We start from the raw sequence: 21481 nt of genomic DNA on the forward strand, positions 1-21481 counted from the left end.
CATCATTATTTCTACTACTACCATCACTATTACCGTCATCATTATTATCATCATCACTATTACCATTGTCACCACCACTGCGCTTTTGCTAGCTCCACTGTACCCTTGCCGCTACTATGGCCTTTGCCATACCATCACACCTTCGTTGCTACCACCATCTAGTTGGTGCCTCCCCACCATTGCCATTGTTGCCAACATATTATTATGGTCTTTATAATCTCTGCCTTTGCCATCACTATCTCGGTTGCTATTATCATATTTATATTCTTTTAAAAAATTAACTATTCTATATATATTACGATATCAGGATGAGATCTTTCTAAATTGCTAATCCATCGAAACGGAGCATTTAAGTTGGCTCTGTCAAAGAAGTATATATTTTTGTAGAATTTAGATATAAAATAAAACAAATTATTTCTAAAAATCAGAAAAAAAAGAAGTGATGCCAAATGACATTCTAATATATGAAAATAATTTTATTTTCATTTGTTATTAGATTAAGACTCAACATCTGAGATCAATACTTGATAAAGATCAAGTTAATCTCAACTATTTTAGCCGTTGGATCAAACCAAATGCTTGAGATCAAGAACTAAATACTTTTTTAAAGAAAAAGGGATCAACAGCCAGATGAGATGGGAAGAAGGGCAAGGCACTGCTCGCCATGGCCTCCATCTTCTCACCTATCTATCCTCTTACAAACCACAAAAGTTGGAATAAAAGTGGACTGAATAATATCTGTCTAAATTTGTTTTTGTATCTGAATCTATCTGAATATAGATAAAAATTTGAGTATTCGATTAATATTAGTTACTCCGCATCTGTACTTATATCTATTAAAAAAATAAATATGGATATGGATAGACAACTATATGATCCATATCCAAATATCTGATTCTATTTGTAATCCTATTTAATTTTATATAGCACTCATAAAGTACTCATAAAGTTTTAAGAAAAAATGACTACATTAACATGCTATTAACTCAATTTATTTTCTAGTTAGTAATATATTTGATTCAGTGGTCATAAAATTTAATTATCATTTTTACATTTGTATTTATATCCATATTTTCACTATTTGAGTTGTATCAGTATCTATATCCGTTTAAAACAAATCCGACTAATATCCATATCTGTATTTATATTTATCAAACAAAACAAATATAGATATAGATATACTAGTATCCGATTTGTATCCAATTCAATTTCAGCCCTACCATAAAATTTATAATTCATTGTCATTAACTCATTATTCTCCGTCTCTCTTATTTTCTTCATCTCACATAAGTGTGCCATAGCATCCCAGCTACAGCTGATCATGGGCCAGATTTGGGCCAAAAAATGCAAATCTTATATAAGCCCGGACGCTCGATTACTTTAGGGCCGACGCCAGGCCCATGATCTCCTCTAAATTCTCAGCACCTTCTCCCTGGTTCCTTCTGCCAGTCTCAACTACCTCGATCTGGCGCGCCACCCCATTCCGCCCACGTCAGCCTCGCGTCGAGCTTGAGCTTGAGCCGAGATCAGCTCGCTCAAGCGCGTTTCGTTTATACGCCTAGAACACAGGACCCTTCGGTGGTTTCGCTGTTTCGTAAGCCCTGCCGACCAGCGAATCCACCCTTCACCCACTCCCACCTCGCCCCTCTCCGACACCGGAGCAAGAACTTTGATTGGATACCGGGGGATCGAATCTCCGCCTCTCCCTTCTCCTCCATCTCGATCGACTTGTAGTAGCTTGGATTCAGAGGAAGAACGCGCGAGATCGAGTTAGGTGAGTGTTTGTCCCTCTCTTTGAAAATTTTCGTTTTTCATTTGAAAAAAAGCAATAGTTTTTGGGGTGATTTAGGGTTCTCGGCAGATTAGGTAACCTTCTTTGTTGATTAGGGTTGTGTTTGGAGGCAGAAACCGCCTAAGATCTTGCAACTATGGCCATTTTTGTGTAAGATTAGGGTTTTTAAGTTTCTATTTACCCATTTTAGGTTATTATGTTAGTTAAGTGCATCTGACATGCATGTGGAGAACCCTTTGCCTTCATGAAATAATTTTCTTAGATTGCAATTGATATTGTCCATTAAAGAACCACGACCTCCTCACTAAGTCCTGAAACAACAAATTAACCTATACAGTTTTTAATGGTTAAAGTCGTGTCATTCAATTCGATAATTTCAGCTTTGCGTACCTGAATAAGCTGTGACACGTGATTGGAGGCGCCAGTGCTGGTCGAGTAAAACGGAAACTACTATTGGCTGGATGTTAGCATGCAAAGGAGTACTTTTGACATTGCAACTCAAATTTGCAACACATTCGGTTATTGAACATCGTTGTGGGACAAGTATTATATGGGAAGTGTTTAAACGTAGAAGAAATTCCTTCCCTAGCTTCATAATGTTCTGAACAGATTGGTGTCAAACATATGCAAACACTAAATACAATAATGCATTTTAAAGCTAAAGTTTTTTTTTTTAACCCAACGAGATTAATTACCCTTCTATCCAAGAGTTTATGATGTAGAGATTTATATTTCCTGCAATTGACAGGGGTTTTAGGACTGCTAAGGAGCACTAGTTGATGATGGAAAAGGGATGCTTAATTAAATCTGCTGTGGGCCTGATTTTAACACTAATTTATGCGCTGTTTTCTGCTGTAAACAGTAGTTTGTGCTTGCATTGCAGTGAAAACTGAAGAAGGAAAGTCTTATGAAGGAGGAATAATAGATTGGAAGAAGTTGAGAGATAGAGAACAAATGTATGATAGGAAAAAGAATAGTAACAGGGACAATGCCTATTTTTCTAATCACATGACGTCAACATCTCTGTTTCTTCCAAAGAGGTCTTTTATAGCAGCCTTCCAATCTATATAAGATTGGTTGGCCAAATATTTGTCTCCCACCATGACTCTTCAAAGAGGCATCAAATAACAACTAAATTAGCCAAATAGAACCCATAGAAAAAGCCTGTACGTCACATAACTTGTGTAGGTTGACTGCAATCATTGGTCTTTAAAAAGACACGTATTGATACATGCCTTAGCCATCAAATGCCCCAAAAGATGGCTCCAAAGAATCAGAAATATCCTGGAAATGAACTTAAATGAAGAACACTAAAATAGGAAAACTTGGGACTCAACTTTTCTTTTGATTTGGCTTCATGCCTTTACCCGAAAACTTTGTTTGGGTAGGTTGCACCATGTCATTTCCAAAAGAAAAAACTTAAAAATTTCATATTTCAGCGAGAATGTAATGTAAGCTAGCATTTGTTGCATGTACAACTTAATTATTGCGAGAGTAATTATGGAAGAGCTCAAACTTTAAATTTTTAACATTAACTTGAGTCAAAGTTGTTTTCATTCTTCAATTAGCCTATCACCACGTGAGATCTCTAGAGTTAAGTCCTTTTTCATATTCAATTTTCTTTTCATATGTCGAGCCCATCATGATCTCATACATAAAAGTCCTTCCTTGGAACACAATCTTGTCAGTCAAGCATTGCATATGTATTGTTGACATATATTGGAGAATTGCTGTTGACACCATTATTATACGGTGAAGCACTTCTACCAATAATGATATGTGTTGCCGCCAAAATCCAGTCTGGTGGTCTGGAGGAGAATGTTGATCAAGTTGTTGCAGTGGAAGATGAAGTGCCTATCTACACACAAAAAGAAAAGCAAAGGAGCTGATCCAGCCGAGGGGTATCTGATGCTTAAGTCAGTTAGGGCTTTGGGGAACAAGATATGTACAAAGACGAAGGAGAACAGGAAGTGGAGAGGTTATAACTTTCTTGTCATAGTTGGGGCCTTGTGCTTTTTTTATAGATGAAGAGTCGAGTCCGTGTCCTATTAGAGTTGGATTCTAAAATTTAGAGTCTGATGGAAAGCTGATTTCTGGTTTTTCTTATCTCGACCGGCCTAAGAATATGAGTCTAATAGAAACTGGTCCTCTACTATGCCACGTGTCGACTCATGATTGGTTGGTACAATTTTGGCCATGTCACATTACTTCTCACTTTCGAGTTTGAGCCACTCTTCTTGGCTTGAGCTAAGAAAATAGAGAAGAATGTTTAAATGTTATAGAGAAGAAATGTTGGGAAGGCCTCGAGCCTTTCCAACATCTTCTTTTAACAAAAGAAGGAAAGGGGGAGGGGGCTTGGTTTCGAACTAGGCCGACTCGATGCGGTTTGCACCGAGTTCGAATGGAACTTGTCGGTTTGGTCTAGTTCCGGCCTTTTTCGGTCCGTTTTGGCCGGTTCGGGACCCGTACCAGCCAGTTCGGGGCCGGACCGAATTTTAATAGGTGAACCGATCTGGTTTCTGATCGGGTCAGCTCGGTACGGGCTGACTTGGGCGGTTTGGTCTGGTTCAACCTACCTTGTATCAGACCTTTATACTTTTCGAGAAATCCCATGGTAGACCCGACATTAATGCATATGTGGCCAAGACCTCTAGTCCTATGGCCTCCCACTCCATGGGCTCCTCAACCACCTCATCTACCACCACTGGAGCCTTCATTGTTGCACCCCTATCACGAAAGGGTACTTGCTTCTCTCTCTCTCTCTGTCTCAACTATTTTACTTTTCTTTGTAGGGCTCTTGAGGGGGGTGCATTGCACATGCCATTCACAAGGAACTTCTATAAATTTCAATTGAATTATTTCATTAAGGACTTGAAACTTGGTAGCCTGCACACTCTACATTGTAGAAGAATTGTCTTGCTTAAGAAGAGCCGCTTTGGCAATGTTTATTGATGTCGATTTCTAATTGTTAAAAATTAAGTATGTGTTGCCCAGATAGACAACCCAAGAGGGGGGGGGGGTGAATTGGGTTTTTAAATTAACTTAGCTAATTAAAACTTTGTGGATGATTAACGAAATACTATAGCCAGTTATTTAATTAAAGCTAAGTGCTGTGAGTAATGTGTGGGGAAGAAGATGAGAGACAATGCACTACAAACACAAAGTTTTATAGTGGTTCGGAGCTAACCCTTGCTCCTACGTCCACTCCCCAAGTCTCACTTGGGAATTTCACTATAACCCCCTTGGATTACAGCCGGTTGTTTTGCAAGCTCACAACCGAACTTGTTGTTTTACGAGCTCACAACGAACTCGGTCGGTTTTCCCAGGCTCACCGACTAGAACCAACCCCGATTGTTTTTCCGGGCTCACAATCAAACCCTTACACTCGTTGGTTTTAAACCGGCTCACCAACCAACCTTAATCCCCTTGATTCAATCCCCCGATTGAATCAAGTAAATGCACGAGATAGAAGAAAATAGAAAATAGCTTCTCAAAAAGCAGATTTAAAACAATATAATCGTAAAGGAGTTAGAAGCCCTCAAACGCTTTTAAGATGGTGAAGAGGTGTGGCTTCTGGAACTCCGGTCTCCTCTTGAAAGAGTGATCGACTTGAAAGCAGGAGGAGGAAGCTTTGAATGCTGGAAAGATGTTGGTGGAGCAGTAAATGCAGATCTTCCCTTTTTCTCGTTGAAGAGCACTTAGAGAGCTTGAAGACTTGAATGCTAGGAGTGGAATATGTGTTCTCTACCTTGCTACAGTCTTCTGTGGCTATTTAAGTCAACCCCCACGGAAACTAGCCGTTACTCTGCTTTTTCTGGCCGTTCTGCACACTCTGCGCAGCCTGACAATGTGACCGTTGGTGGGTTGGAGTTGACTCGCGCGATCAGGAGTCGACTCGGCTGTAGCAGGAGTCGACTCAAGCTTTTCCGGAGTCGACTCGGCAACTGTTCCCAATTTGAATTAAAGTTGCCGTCTTGACTGGGAGTCGACTCGCCAACTTCTGGCGCTGACCTGGCAATTTTGGAGTCGGCTCATCCTCTGTAGTCCGTGGATCCAAATTTGAATTTTGTCCACTCGAGTCGACTCGACTGTCCTGGGAGTCGACTCGAATCTCAGAGCCCGAACTCCCGATTCTCTGTCTTTTGGCTCATCCAGTCTTGGAGTCGACTCGAACTTCCTTGGAGTCGACTCGGCTCTCAGTTTCCGAAAGTTGGTCTTCTGCCTTTTGACGTGAAGCTTGTCTTGGAGTCGACTCGAGCTGTCTGGGAGTCGACTCGAATCTCAGAGGCAGTAACATGGTCTTCTGTCTGTCGATGGTCGCACAGTCTCGGAGTCGACTCGCGTACTGCGGGAGTCGACTCGAATCTCAGAGTCCATAAAACGCTCTCTGACTTTTTCTTTGTGTACCGCTGGGAGTCGACTCGCATTCCACTGGAGTCGACTCGAATCTCAGAGTCCATAAAACGCTCTCTGACTTTTTCTGTGTGTACCGCTGGGAGTCGACTCGCATTCCACTGGAGTCGACTCGAATCTCAGACCTGAAAAACTGCTCTTCTGTCCTTCTGTCTGTTTTCAGTCGGAGTCGACTCGTACTGATCAGGAGTCGACTCGAGCTCGTGCCAGTGACCTTGATACGCTTGGAGTCGACTCGTGAAACTCGGGAGTCGACTCGTATCTCAGACATTGGTTCATGCAGACTTCTTAACTTATCCAAAATGCTATGAACCAAGTCTAGAGACACTTGGACAGGATTTTCACTGAAACACTCAATTGAATTCATTAGTAATCACAAGATATACTCAAATGCTTTGAGCTCATCAAAATCAAACGGGGTTTTAATCGATCACTCCACAATCTCCCCCTTTTTGATGATGACAAAACTTTGAGTATATGTAAAATGAGTTGCTCAGTAAATAATGAAATAAACTCCATAAATGAATTCAAATGTCTTGATAATTTAATTTATCCAAGTTTGAAAGGAGTGAAACATTAAATTTCGGAGTTAAAGTTCTCCCTTTCATTTGGAATTATATAAGCCTTCATATTCTGCAATCAATTGTTTGGCTTATATGACATTAATGATTTAGCTTGATTAAAATTCAGATTCTCCCCCTCAACATATGCATTCAACTATGTTTTGATTTTCTGAATTTCCTTTTAATGCTTTGAAATTTTTGAACTAAAATTTTTGTTTTTAGAGGGAAAATCTGTCAATTTGTTCTTGAGTAGGATTCAGCTAATCTCCGAATATCCCTTGAATAGATTCTGGAGAATACTCCATTAGGAGCCCCAAAAGAGAGATAATGAGCCTCGAGGTACCGAATCCACTTAGAACAAATTTATGTGTGTTTTTAAGAGTTTATCGTTTTATTTATTTCCATTGATTTCTTTTACATATTTTTTAATATTTCTCCCCTTTTACATATTTTACACATTTCTCCTCCTTTTTGTCATCATACCAAAAAGGAGGTAATCACACACAATCAATGGCACAAATGGCACAGTCAATCATCAAATGGCACAGAAATGAAGATAAGATGTCTACTCATTGTATTGATATGAAGGTGAATACATTTGAGCATACAATAGGTAAAGCAAGAACAATATAAAAGAAGACAAAACACAACTCAAAATCATCTATGACCTCCTCGAGGATGTGCCTCCTCCTCTCGAGGATACATCTCCTCCTCTGGAGGATGTAGCTCCCCCTCTCGAGGATACATCTCCTCCTCTGGAGGATGTAGCTCCTCCTCTCGAGGATGTGACTCCTCCTCTCAATCGGCTCTGCTCCATGAGGAGGGCGACTGCCTCTGTAACATGGCCCAGCTGCGTGATAATAGACGTGGTGGCTCTGCTATGTGTAGTGGAGAGCTCAGTCACCGACGTCTGAAGCCCAGTCACCGAGGTCTGAAGTGCGTCCAGCTTGTCGATGAGCACATTCGACAAGCGCTCGGCCCCCTCGGTGGTGGTGTGCATGTCACGGCGGATGTCATCCCGCATCCTCCTCGTGGTGCTCGTGACCTCGCTCATGCTGTGGAACTGGGCCTGCACCAGGGTCCTAATGTTGTAGATCTCCTGCCGCACCTCAGCCGTCATGTCTGTCACGGCTGTCAAGGATGGGACCAGTGCTGAGGATGGAGTGGGTGCAGGAGTGGGAGCTGGCACGGAACCTCGGAGCTCCCGGAGCAGCTCGTCCCTCAAATCTCGGACGATCTCCTGCCGCAGCTCCCGGAGCTGCTCTGGATCAATACGGACCTCCATAGATGGTGGAGCTGAGGAGGAAGGTCCGGCAGAGGTGGTAGGAGCAGGAGGAGTGGATGGAAGGTCTGGATGGTCTGGGGACTCTGGGTAGTCAGAATCTGGCTCAGGACTGGGTGATGGTCTGGTGGTCTGAGCGGTGAGAGTGGACTTCCTAACCCAGATCCCTTCTCTCTTCCGAAATCCCATCCTGTGCATGGTCCCCGTACCCAAGCGATCAGTCCATCGCAAGGCACGAGAGGGTTCCTTCTCAGGAATGGAAATTTCGTACTGCCTAAAGAGAAGAGTGAATAACATTCCGTATGGGAGGGAGAGCCTAGGTCTATCCAGGGGCTCACACATATACCTATAAATGAGCTTGGGGAAGTTGACCGGGGTGTCCTGAAGAATGTAAGACATAATAGCTAGGTCCCTCTCATTCACAAAATCAAATCTCCCTGTCTTAGGGAAGATGGACCTGGACAAAATGCTCAAAAGGATTCTCACTTCAATAGGAAGTGAGCTAGCAGATACCTCATCTAGGGGAGACTGAGGTGGATGCCCTAAGACGATCGTAAGGGCCTCAAATCTATCCTCAGGATGTGCAGGAGCCACCCCTACTAATGGAAGGTGGAGGATATGGGCAATGAGGTCCTCTGTGACACGCAATGGGACACCTAATACCGTGCCCTCAATACCTCCATCTCCCCGATGGACGGTACTGTAGAACTCTTGAACTAGGCCAGGATAGGTGGGAAGGTCCAAGGTGAGGAAGTACTCTAGACCCTGGGCTCTAAGCCTATCGCCTATGGTGAATCCTTCCCGGGAGAGATAGTCGAAAGTGACATACCTCCCGGAGGTGACGGCCTTCCCGGCCAACGGCCTAACAAGAACCACCCTAGGCGGGGAACGATCCGGAGGAGGTTGCCTCGCGGGATCGTGCCGCGCCTTGGAGCGCCGCTCGGGACCGGCCACGGGACGGGACCTCTTTCTAACAACTCCCTTGCGAGGCATCTTGACCTAAACGAGATGAAAACCTAGAGAACGAAGAAGGATCGATAGAGGAAGCTCGGGACTGACCTGAAAAGACCTAGGAACGGACGGAAACTCAATGTCCGGCGAAGAATCGACGGGAAAAGGGCTTGGAGACGATCGAGGATGACCTAGGAGTCGGCTCTAGGGCTTTGTGAACAGTGGCGGCTTGAGAAAAAGTGTTTGCGAAACGACAAACCTAGGGTTAAAAAGTCGGATCCCGACTGCGAGTCGACTCCCCTGAGTCGCGAGTCGACTCGACCTCGAGTCGACTCCAGAAAATGCGCGAGTCGACTCTCCTTATGCGCCTGTAGACTTCGAGTCGACTCCCGACAATGTGCGAGTCGACTCCCCCTCGGCTGCCAACTTTGCGAGTCGACTCCCCCAAATGCGCGAGTCGACTCCCCCTTAGGAGCCGGCTCTGAAACTTACTCGAGTCGTCTCTAACCTTGGCACGCACTTAAAAATCGTGCTATAACCGTGCCAAATGAGGGAAAATCACCTAGTTGGGATCTGATTTGATGATCATTGAATAGAAACTCTATTTTAACCTCATTTTAACCATCAAAATCAATTAATCTAGTGGAAACTCCCACTAGGATGGGTCAATCACTTCTAATCCCCTCCTAAGTACACTGAACCTCTCTTCACTTAGGGGTTTTGTGAAAATATCTGCTAATTGATTATCAGTACAAACAAATTGGAGAGTCACATCACCATTCAATACATGATCTCTTATGAAGTGATGTCTTATCTCAATGTGTTTAGTTCTTGAGTGTTGAATTGGATTTTTAGTTAGGTTTATGGCACTTGTATTATCACAATTAATGGGGATTTTATCTTGTTTAATGCCATAATCTTCTAATTGTTGTTTAATCCACAAGATTTGAACACAACAACTCCCGGCTGCAACATATTCAGCTTCTGCAGTGGATAATGCAACCGAGTTTTGTTTCTTGCTAAACCATGAGATTAGGTTTTCTCCTAGAAATTGACAAGACCCGCTGGTACTTTTTCTATCAAGCTTACATCCAGCGAAGTCTGAATCTGTGTACCCTATTAAGTTTAGGCTAGATTCTTTAGAGTACCACAGCCCTATGTTCTTAGTTCCTATTAAGTATTTAAAGATTCTCTTAACTGCAGCTAGGTGTGATTCTTTAGGATTAGCCTGATATCTAGCACACATGCACACACTAAACATAATATCAGGCCTACTTGCAGTAAGATACAGTAAAGAACCTATCATACCTCTATAAAGTTTTTGATCTACAGATTTACCTGATTCATCTTGGTCTAACTTACATGATGAGCTCATGGGGGTGCTGATTGACTTGTTTCCCTCCATATCGAACTTCTTGAGCATCTCCTTGATATATTTGGCTTGATTGATGAAGATGCTTCCTTCAGATTGTTTGATTTGAAGCCCGAGGAAGTAGTTCAGCTCTCCCATCATGCTCATCTCAAACTCACTCTGCATCAAATCAGCAAATTCCTCGCAGAGGCGATTGTTAGTAGCACCGAAAATGATATCATCAACATAAATCTGTACTAATAACATATCCTTATTTTTCTTTTTCAGAAATAATGTTGTATCTACATTTCCCCTAGAGAATTCATGTTCTAATAGAAATTTACTAAGTCTCTCATACCATGCTCTAGGTGCTTGTTTTAGACCATAAAGTGCTTTGTTCAGTTTATACACATGATTGGGGTATTGATGATTTTCAAAACCAGGAGGTTGTTCCACATATACCTCCTCATTAATAAACCCATTTAGAAAAGCACTTTTTACATCCATTTGATATAGCTTGAAGTCCTTAGAGCATGCATATGCTAATAATAGTCTAATAGCCTCAAGTCTAGCTACGGGAGCAAAGGTTTCATCAAAATCTATACCTTCTTCTTGATTATAACCCTTTGCTACTAGTCTAGCCTTATTCCTTATAACAATTCCATTTTCATCTAGCTTATTTTTATATATCCATTTTGTACCTATAATTGGATATTCAGAAGGTCTCTCTACTAGATCCCACACTTTGTTTCTAGTAAATTGGTTTAGTTCTTCTTGCATTGCATTTATCCAATTTACATCATTTTCGGCTTCTTCTATATGTTTGGGCTCAAAGTGTGAAACAAAAGCTAGATGGTTATTCAAATTTCTAAGGGATGCTCTAGTCCTAACGGGTTGGGATGGATCATCTAGAATTAGTTCCTTAGGATGCCCATGAGCATACCTCCAAGCTTTAGTTAGCCCATGATCCACTATAGGCTCTTGGTTTGATGATTCTCCTTCAATCAACTTTTGATTATCATCTTGTAATCCCATCTCATCTATCTTTTCTTCAAGTATTTCAATATCATCATCAAAATTAACCTTCTTACTAGATGAGATGTCACTAGAGTCATCAAAAACAACATGTATAGATTCTTCTATAACTAGGGTTCTTTTATTAAAGATTCTATAGGCTTTACTAGTTGTAGAATAACCTAGGAATATTCCTTCATCAGATTTTGGATCAAATTTTCCTAGATTATCTTTCCCATTATTATGTACAAAACACCTACATCCGAAAACATGAAAATAGTTAACCTTTGGTTTTCTGTTTTTCCACAGTTCATATGGTGTTTTCTTTATGATGGGTCTTAATAGAACTCTATTTAATACATGGCAAGAAGTATTAATGGCTTCTCCCCAAAAGTACTTAGGGAGGTTACTTTCACATAACATCGTTCTAGCCATTTCCTCTAGGGTTCTATTTTTCCTTTCCACAACTCCATTTTGTTGTGGTGTCCTTGGTGCTGAGAAATTATGGGTTATCCCCTTTTTACTACAAAATTCATCAAATAATTGATTTTCGAATTCGGTACCATGGTCACTTCTAATAGCTATAACTGAGGACTCTCTAGCATTTGTTACTTCCTTATGGAACTTCTTAAACATAGAAAATGCTTGATCCTTATGCGCTAGAAACATGACCCATGTGTACCTAGAGTAATCATCTACTATAACTAGACCATATTTATTTCCACCTAGGCTTGTTGTTCTAGTTGGACCAAATAGGTCCATGTGTAGTAATTCTAGAGGCCTAGAAGTAGAGACACATTTTATGGATTTAAAAGAGTTTCTAGATTGTTTGCCAAATTGACATGCTTCACATATTTTGTTCTTTTCAAATTTTAATTTTGGCAAACCTATCACGGAGTCTCTTTTAACTAGTTTAGTTATTGTGTCCATGCTTGCATGACCTAACTTACGGTGCCATAACCAACTAGCATCATTTTCTTTAGTTTCATTAACAACTAAACATTGGTTATGTTTTGTAAGGTCTTCTAGATCTACCACATATACATTTCCACGTCTCATCCCTTTAAAAACTAAACTATTATCATTAGGATTTGTTATAATACATAGTGATGGTTTAAACATAACATCATATCCTTTATCACATAATTGACTAATGCTTAACAAGTTATGCTTAAGACCATCAACATATCTAACATTATCTATAAAGGTAGAAGGGGTGATTTGAACTTTACCAATACCAATGATGTGACCTTGGTTGTTGTCTCCAAAAGTCACAGCACCTCCCTTCTTAGCTTCAAGGGTGAAAAATTGATCTTTATCACCCGTCATGTGCCTTGAACAGCCACTATCCAAATACCAGCAGTTTTTGTTGACCTTGGCTGCAAGACACTCCTACACAAGCAAATCATGTCATCTTAGGTACCCAAGTTTTCTTGGGTCCTTCATGGTTAGTCAAGTTGGTTCCTTTTGGAACCCATACCCTTTTATTTTTTCTTTTAGTTTTACTTTTCCTAAAATTACATGCATTTGCTTTATGTCCTACTATTCCACAACAAAAGCAAGTTATTTTCTTAATTTTAGTTTCCCCAGCTTTAACAAAGAAGTTACTAAGAAGTTTTTGCTTATTCCTTGGTTTATACCCTAAACCCGCTTTATTAAATACGGCTCGTTGATTATTAAGTATCATGTTTAACTTTTCAGAACTATATGTAAATTTTTCAACTAAGGGTTTGTATTTGTTTAGTTCTTTAGTTAATGTCTGATTTTCGGTTTTTAGATCATTTAGCTCTTTAGTTAGATCCTTGTTTAAGACTTGTTTATGGTTTTTGAGATCTGAAAATTCCTTTGTTAGTTTCTCAATATCTTTCGTTAAGGTGTTAGTCTTCTTAATTAGGAGTTGGTTGCTTGTCTTAAGTTCTAGATTTTCTTTGGTGAGATTATCTTTATCCTTAATTAATGAATCATGCTTATGAATATAACTTTGGTTAGTTACTTTTAGTTCTCTGTTTTTAACATTTATATTCTTATACTCAATCATTAATTCATTGAACGCATCATAAAGTTCATCAAATGTAAAATCAAAATGCGTATCGGAAATTACCTCATTTTCGTTGGCCATGAAACAGAAATTGGCCTTCTCTTCTTGTTCTTCATCCGATGATGAAGATGATGCGTCGGAGTCCGATAGGGTGGTGACAAGTGCCTTCTTCTTCTTGTACTTACTCCCCTTCTTCAATAAGGGGCACTCTGCTCTTATGTGTCCCGGCTTCTTGCACTCGTAACACCCAATCCCCTCATTTTTCCTTTCCTTACCTTTGTCTCTGCGGTAGGAATTTGAGGGACCTCTCCTTTGATGATACGTCTTCTTGTGGTTGATAAACTTCTTGAACTTGCGCACAAGAAGTGCCTCACCACCATCTTCCTCATCTTCTTCCTCTTCACTGCTGCTGCTGCAAGACAGGTCCTTGTTAGAAGAAGTAGATTTTAAAGCTATTACCTTTTTCTTATGGGAGGACTCTTCCTCGTTGTGTTGTTTCATGGTAAGCTCATGCGTCATCAGGGATCCAAGGAGCTCTTCAAGTTGAAGCTTGTTCAAGTCTTTAGCTTCTTGGATCGCCGTCACCTTGGCTTCCCACAACCTTGGTAGACACCGAAGGATTTTCCTGACAAGTTCACTGTTAGTATAGTTCTTGCCAAGGCTTTTTAGGCCATTGACAATATCAGTAAACCTAGTGAATATGCTTGTGATTGTTTCATTTGAATCCATTTTAAATAGTTCATATTTATGAACCAAGATGTTTATTTTGGATTCCTTGACTTGATTCGTGCCCTCATGGGTCACTTCAAGTCTGTCCCAAATTTCTTTTGCAGAATTACAAGTTGAAACTCTATTGAATTCATTACGGTCTAAGGCACAATAAAACACATTCATTGCTTTAGAGTTTAGTTGTGCCTTCCTCATGTCATGTTCATCCCAATCCGTTTCTAGTTTGGGTACCTTAACACCCTCTACATATGTGGATGGGATATATGGGCCATTCACTACAATGGTCCACATCTCATAGTCTTGGGCTTGGATGAATATTCTCATCCTAGCCTTCCAGTATGAGTAGTCGGATCCATTGAAGAAAGGAGGTCTTTGGGTGGACTGACCCTCAATGTGAGAAGATCCAAATGGGGTTGTCATTTTGATCTTTTAACTCTTGAGTGGAAGAGTTTTTGGCTCTGATACCACTTGTTGCCCAGATAGACAACCCAAGAGGGGGGGGTGAATTGGGTTTTTAAATTAACTTAGCTAATTAAAACTTTGTGGATGATTAACGAAATACTATAGCCAGTTATTTAATTAAAGCTAAGTGCTGTGAGTAATGTGTGGGGAAGAAGATGAGAGACAATGCACTACAAACACAAAGTTTTATAGTGGTTCGGAGCTAACCCTTGCTCCTACGTCCACTCCCCAAGTCTCACTTGGGAATTTCACTATAACCCCCTTGGATTACAGCCGGTTGTTTTGCAAGCTCACAACCGAACTTGTTGTTTTACGAGCTCACAACGAACTCGGTCGGTTTTTCCAGGCTCACCGACTAGAACCAACCCCGATTGTTTTCCCGGGCTCACAATCAAACCCTTACACTCGTTGGTTTTAAACCGGCTCACCAACCAACCTTAATTCCCTTGATTCAATCCCCCGATTGAATCAAGTAAATACACGAGATAGAAGAAAACAGAAAATAGCTTCTCAAAAAGCAGATTTAAAACAATATAATCGTAAAGGAGTTAGAAGCCCTCAAACGCTTTTAAGATGGTGAAGAGGTGTGGCTTCTGGAACTCCGGTCTCCTCTTGAAAGAGTGATCGACTTGAAAGCAGGAGGAGGAAGCTTTGAATGCTGGGAAGATGTTGGTGGAGCAGTAAATGCAGATCTTCCCTTTTTCTCGTTGAAGAGCACTTAGAAAGCTTGAAGACTTGAATGCTAGGAGTGGAATATGTGTTCTCTACCTTGCTACAGTCTTCTGTGGCTATTTAAGTCAACCCCCACGGAAACTAGCCGTTACTCTGCTTTTTCTGGCCGTTCTGCACACTCTGCGCAGCCTGACAATGTGACCGTTGGTGGGTTGGAGTCGACTCGCGCGATCAGGAGTCGACTCGGCTGTAGCAGGAGTCGACTCGAGCTTTTCCGGAGTCGACTCGGCAACTGTTCCCAGTTTGAATTAAAGTTGCCGTCTTGATTGGGAGTCGACTCGTCTTGACCCGGAGTCGACTCGCCAACTTCTGGCGCTGACCTGGCAATTTTGGAGTCGGCTCATCCTCTGTAGTCCGTGGATCCAAATTTGAATTTTGTCCACTCGAGTCGACTCGACTGTCCTGGGAGTCGACTCGAATCTCAGAGCCCGAACTCCCGATTCTCTGTCTTTTGGCTCATCCAGTCTTGGAGTCGACTCGAACTTCCTTGGAGTCGACTCGGCTCTCAGTTTCCGAAAGTTGGTCTTCTGCCTTTTGACGTGAAGCTTGTCTTGGAGTCGACTCGAGCTGTCTGGGAGTCGACTCGAATCTCAGAGGCAGTAACATGGTCTTCTGTCTGTCGATGGTCGCACAGTCTCGGAGTCGACTCGCGTACTGCGGGAGTCGACTCGAATCTCAGAGTCCATAAAACGCTCTCTGACTTTTTCTTTGTGTACCGCTGGGAGTCGACTCGCGTTCCACTGGAGTCGACTCGAATCTCAGAGTCCATAAAACGCTCTCTGACTTTTTCTGTGTGTACCGCTGGGAGTCGACTCGCATTCCACTGGAGTCGACTCGAATCTCAGACCTGAAAAACTGCTCTTCTGTCCTTCTGTCTGTTTTCAGTCGGAGTCGACTCGTACTGATCAGGAGTCGACTCGAGCTCGTGCCAGTGACCTTGATACGCTTGGAGTCGACTCGTGAAACTCGGGAGTCGACTCGTATCTCAGACATTGGTTCATGCAGACTTCTTAACTTATCCAAAATGCTATGAACCAAGTCTAGAGACACTTGGACAGGATTTTCACTGAAACACTCAATTGAATTCATTAGTAATCACAAGATATACTCAAATGCTTTGAGCTCATCAAAATCAAACGGGGTTTTAATCGATCACTCCACAGTATGTTCAATGTTTCGTAGCCCAGTGGACTTGGATCCATTTCATAGAATACATGCTTGGTGAAGGAGGACCCCTAAAGCCAACCTCAAATTGTCAAGGCATGTCTCGGTGGTTATGGTTATGTTGTTCTGCAGCATTTGCTTGAAAAGATGAATTCAATATTAAATTGCTTTGCACATTCTAATGAGATTTAACCATGATGGTAGAAATGGGGCTATATTGGTGGTTTTGTGTGTTTGATGAAAAGAAAGGATACTATCTGCTTCTTATTTGCTTCAAGGAGTATACCGATAAAGAGTTAATCGTGGCTTAAGATCAACTGGTAATTTTGTATTTTGACTATATTTCTGTTGGAGTTTGAATATTTTTTTCCCTGTATTTTGTAGTTTGATCCTGGAATTGGTAAAGGATCTTGTGTGGGAGAGTTGCCATCAAACAAATAAAATGAAGTTTCTTTTATTTTCTTATTGAATTGCTTCAAGTAGTCTTAGGTTTTTGCTTTATGGCTTCCTATGTAGGATGAAGCACAAGAAACTGTGAGGAAGCTTTGATATGGAGGAAATATTGACTATTCTCACTCGGGCTTCTTGTAAAACCTTCATGTTGGTAATGGATTTATTTATTTAGTTGAGGATTTCTGTAGCTCTTCTTCAGTGGTGATGGTTATATTCATTCAAGTGTAATCTTTCCTTGGAATGCAGTTCTATAGTTTGATTTATCCAAAACTTTTTAGATTTTGTCCTGCTATATTTTGGAAGTGAGAATTGCTGGTAGGCATGTAAATTCTTTTCCCTTCCTTATTGACTACTTAATTTTCTGGATGGACAGGAAAAAAATGACAGATGCACCGAGACCTGATTCTATGACAATGGAGGATGTTAATAGTGCAAGATGGCTACCAAGGATCGATATGTTGTTTGACAGTGAAAATGAGGCATATGAGTTCTATAATACGTATGCTGAGAATGTAGGTTTCTTTGTCCGAAGGTCGACTCTGTGGACAACCTCAAAGAATATCATTACTAGGAGAACATTTGTATGCTCTAGAGAAGGCTTTCGTGAGAAGAAAAAAGGGGCAAAGGAGGCGAAGTGTCCGCGGCCTGAAACAAGAATTGGTTGCCCGGCATGCATGACCATCAGGCTTACACCTAATGGGAGATACCGTGTGACAGAATTTGTACCAAACCACAACCATCAGCTTGCGGCAGCATCTACTATTCATATGTTGAGGGCCAAGAAATTGAGACGTAAGGCACGAGCTGTAAGAGCAGATTTGGTGGATGACACAGTGAGAACACCGGAATTTGAAACTGAAGATGAGGCCTATGAATTTTACAGCATGTATGCTGGAAGAATAGGATTCAGCATCCGAAGAGCAAGCATGACAATGAGTGCTGAAAATGTTATCACTAGAAGGATGTTTGTGTGTTCAAGGGAAGGTTTCCGGGAGAAGAAAAAAGGAGCAAAGAGGGTGAAAAAACCACGCCCAGAAACTAGAACTGGTTGCCCTGCATGCATGATCATCAGACTTACACCTAGTGGCAAATATCATGTGACAGAGTTTGTTACATACCATAACCACCCACTTGCAGTCCCATCATCAACTGACTTGGTGATGTCAGATAGTGTAGAAAATGGTCAAGATGATGAATCGGACATGGCTGATGGATCTGCAGACGATACCGTGCACAAGCAAGCTCAGAGTCATCAAAGCAGCAGTTTGCTTTCTTTAGACAGTAAGAATTATCTAAGATCCAAGCGTGTGAAGTCCATCCAGGTAGGAGATGCAGGGGCCACATTGGAGTACTTACAAAAGATGCAGGATGATAACCCATCATTCTTCTATGCAGTACAAGTTGATGAGGATGATAACATGACTAACTTTTTCTGGGCAGATGCGAAATCTATGATGGACTTCAACTACTTCGGTGATGCGGTTTGTTTTGACACAACCTACAAAATTTATGGTTATGGTAGACCATTTGCATTATTCATCGGTGTGAATCATCATAAGCAAGTTGCTATTTTTGGGGCTGCATTGCTATATGATGAAAGTGCAGAATCATTTAAGTGGTTATTTGAGACATTCAAGGCTGCAATGAGTGGAAGGCAACCCAGGACAGTTTTAACAGACCGTGACGCAGCAATGTGTGAAGCAATAGCTGCAGTTTGGCCAGGCACGAGTCATCGTTTTTGCGTGTGGCATATTTGTCAGAATGCAGTTGAGCAACTAAGTCAGGCATTTCATGGTTCCAGAACTTTAGGATATGATTTCAGCCGATGTCTTTTTGATTTTGAAGATGAGGAAGAGTTTCTAGTGGCATGGAAAGCAATGTTGGAAAAGTATGATCTCCAGGACAATCAATGGTTGGCAAAGCTATTTGATGAAAGGGAGAAATGGGCACTGGTATATGGGCGTGAAACATTTTATGCAGACATCAAAAGTGTCCAACAGAAGGAGAACTTAAGTACTGGCCTAAAGAAATATTTAAGCCCAGAAAGGGAACTTTTGAGCTTTTTTGAGCATTATGAGAGAATGCTGGATGAGCGGCGATGTGCAGAACTACAGGCTGACGCTAATGCAAGTCTAAGTACTAAAAAACCACCTTCTATTCGTATGTTGAGGCAAGCTGCAAATGCTTATACACCAGCTGCATTTAAAATGTTTGAAAGAGAATTTGAATTGTACATGGATTGTATGTTGTATAGTTGTGGTGAAACCGGAACAATTTCTAACTATAGGGTTACTGTCGAAGAGAAAGCTAAAGATCACTTTGTCAAATTTGATTCTTTAGATGGTACAGTGACCTGCACTTGTAAGAAGTTTGAGTTTATTGGGATTCAATGTCGTCATGTGTTGAAAGTACTTGACACTAGAAATATTAAAGAACTTCCACCACAATACATCTTGAAGAGGTGGAGGAAAGATGCAAAGGCTGGATTTTTGAGTGATAATGGTCCATTTTCTTTTGATAGTGACCCTCAGTCATCCCTATCAAAGCGTTACAACTATTTATGTCGCATTTTCAGTATAGCTGCAGCAAGGGCTGCTAAAAGTGTAGAGTCATATGCATTTATTGAGAGCCAGTCAGCTATGCTTATGGATCAAGTGGATCAAGTTTTACAAGCAAGACCATCTGAGATGCCTGCGCTGATCACCACTTCATGTGATCGATCACAAAATCCAGTAGAAAGTGTAGTCACTGGAAGTTTACGCTATGATAAGGCCAATCAAGCGAGTTTCATTGGTGGTGCAGCTAATGGTATTTTCTTATTGAAGAATATATTTCAGCTAAATGTTCTCATTAATGATTTGTTACTTTAAAATTCATATAACTTAACTGCAATGCAGGCACTTTAACTTTTCCATTCACCTTAACAGCTAGTCCACCAGATTACTGTTAAGTCAGGTGATTACTTACAATCTATTTTTATGTGAGTGGTCAATACTTATTCATAGCTACTGTTGGACTTCAACCTTGGAAAGGGTGTTATTCTGGTATCTTGAAATAGTTGGTAACCTCTCAGAAATGTTATGCAAGGAAAAATCATTACAAAAAAATTGTAGTTTATGCACATTTAGTTGACTTTGGCATTGAATTTCAGCGATTTTGTAGATTGCTTGCACACATTTAATAAGCACCACTAACATGGATTAGTTCTTTAATTGTGATGCAGGATTACTCATCTCCCAGCATTCACATCCAACCATTTGTTGGGGACAGTTCCCGGCTGGACCACCAGAACAGTGAAGAAGGCCATTGTCGATGTGATTTCATTTTGGGGTTCCCTATGATCTATGTACTACTCATATTATTCAACTAAAGCACTTAATGCAGAATATGAATTTGGTTCTCTCTTTTCTGGTCGGTTTGTGTTACTGCTAGTTTTGCATATTCAGTTAGAGCATGCGTGAATGGTTTTCATAAATCTGTGATGCTAGGAAATGGTTGTTCAGATTTTGTCAAGGACAAATACTAGAATTGATCTTTGTTTCAGTTAAGATCTGAATAAACTGATTTTTCGTCTGTTGACAGGTTTCTTTTGCCTTCCTATGCCACTGATGGCCTGAAGAAAAAGCTGGAATGATTCTATGTTTTAGGACCACATCATTCTTATCACATGCACCAAACAGCAACATGACTCTGGTCTATAAGCTGCCCTGTTCACAACTTTTTATACTAAAACGACTTAATTCAGCCTACGTCAGTAGGCACAAAGTGTAGGTTCACATGTTGATGCAATGTTGAATGTTCCAGGCTGCTATGTTTCCTGGGTTTCTACTTTTGTATTGTTCTCTCTGCTTTTGTTAGGATCCTTGATTGTAACTTATTATTGCCTTAAAATTCGAAAGGTATATGAATATCTGATTATTCAAAAAATTTGTACCAATGATGTTGTGATTGTACTGTTTGGTTGAGTTGGGGTTTGTTTCTGCCTAGTTTGGGCTTTAGGAAGTCGAGGTCTACAAGTAGAATAAACTATAAAATCTTATATGATTAGAGACTTTAACCACCGAAATGAAACATATTAAGGATGTATAAAGTAACTAAAACAATATGGCGAAATGTTTAAATTTCAATGGTTTAAACTTTTAAGAAATAAATTTAAAAAGTAAATAAATTTTAAATAGTAAATGTGTTGAATTAGACTCAGGTACTATGCAAATTTCAATTGATTCTTGATTTCTGAACCAGAACTGTAGCCGTGTTGGAAAATCCAAAGCAATTTTTGCAAACAAGATTTGGTTGGTAAGGGTTGCCTTTTGTGTCAAGCAAAATTATTAGAAAAGAAAATAGATTATCAAGTGCAAAAAAAATTATAAGGAAATAAAAAATATATTCAAGGTTATCTAACGATTATAAAACTAGAAACATATGGTATTCTAGGATACATCATGTTACAACTTACAATGATAATAAAGCAATATTCATATTTAAGTCAAGCACGTTGAAATGCTCAATGGATTTCAAAAATGATCCTCATCTTAAT

The 21481-nt window shown here is 40.6% G+C and overlaps 1 protein-coding gene across 7 annotated transcripts; it reads left to right on the top strand.

The window, feature by feature from the left end:
* The first annotated feature begins 1488 nt into the window (after window positions 1-1488).
* On the top strand, window positions 1489-20881 carry LOC103696679 (protein FAR1-RELATED SEQUENCE 5-like). 7 transcript variants are annotated; one of them, XR_003383364.2, is made up of 6 exons: window positions 1493-1774; window positions 17008-17091; window positions 17318-19752; window positions 19842-19899; window positions 20168-20290; window positions 20527-20871. XR_003383364.2 is itself a non-coding variant. In XM_008778365.4 (5 exons), the coding sequence occupies exons 2-4, from the start codon at window positions 17042-17044 to the stop codon at window positions 20239-20241; spliced, it is 2559 nt and encodes an 852-aa protein (XP_008776587.2). In that variant the 5' UTR covers window positions 1489-1774; window positions 17008-17041; the 3' UTR covers window positions 20242-20290; window positions 20527-20881. The 7 variants fall into 7 exon arrangements, 5 of the variants coding, with proteins under 5 accessions (XP_008776587.2, XP_026656787.2, XP_026656789.2 ...); XR_602443.3 differs by lacking the exon at window positions 19842-19899 and having other exon boundaries at window positions 1489-1774; window positions 20168-20355; XM_008778365.4 differs by lacking the exon at window positions 19842-19899 and having other exon boundaries at window positions 1489-1774; window positions 20527-20881.
* Window positions 20882-21481: the final 600 nt, after the last annotated feature.

Source organism: Phoenix dactylifera, chromosome 9 (assembly GCF_009389715.1).
Source record: "Phoenix dactylifera cultivar Barhee BC4 chromosome 9, palm_55x_up_171113_PBpolish2nd_filt_p, whole genome shotgun sequence".
Lineage (NCBI taxonomy): Eukaryota > Viridiplantae > Streptophyta > Magnoliopsida > Arecales > Arecaceae > Phoenix > Phoenix dactylifera.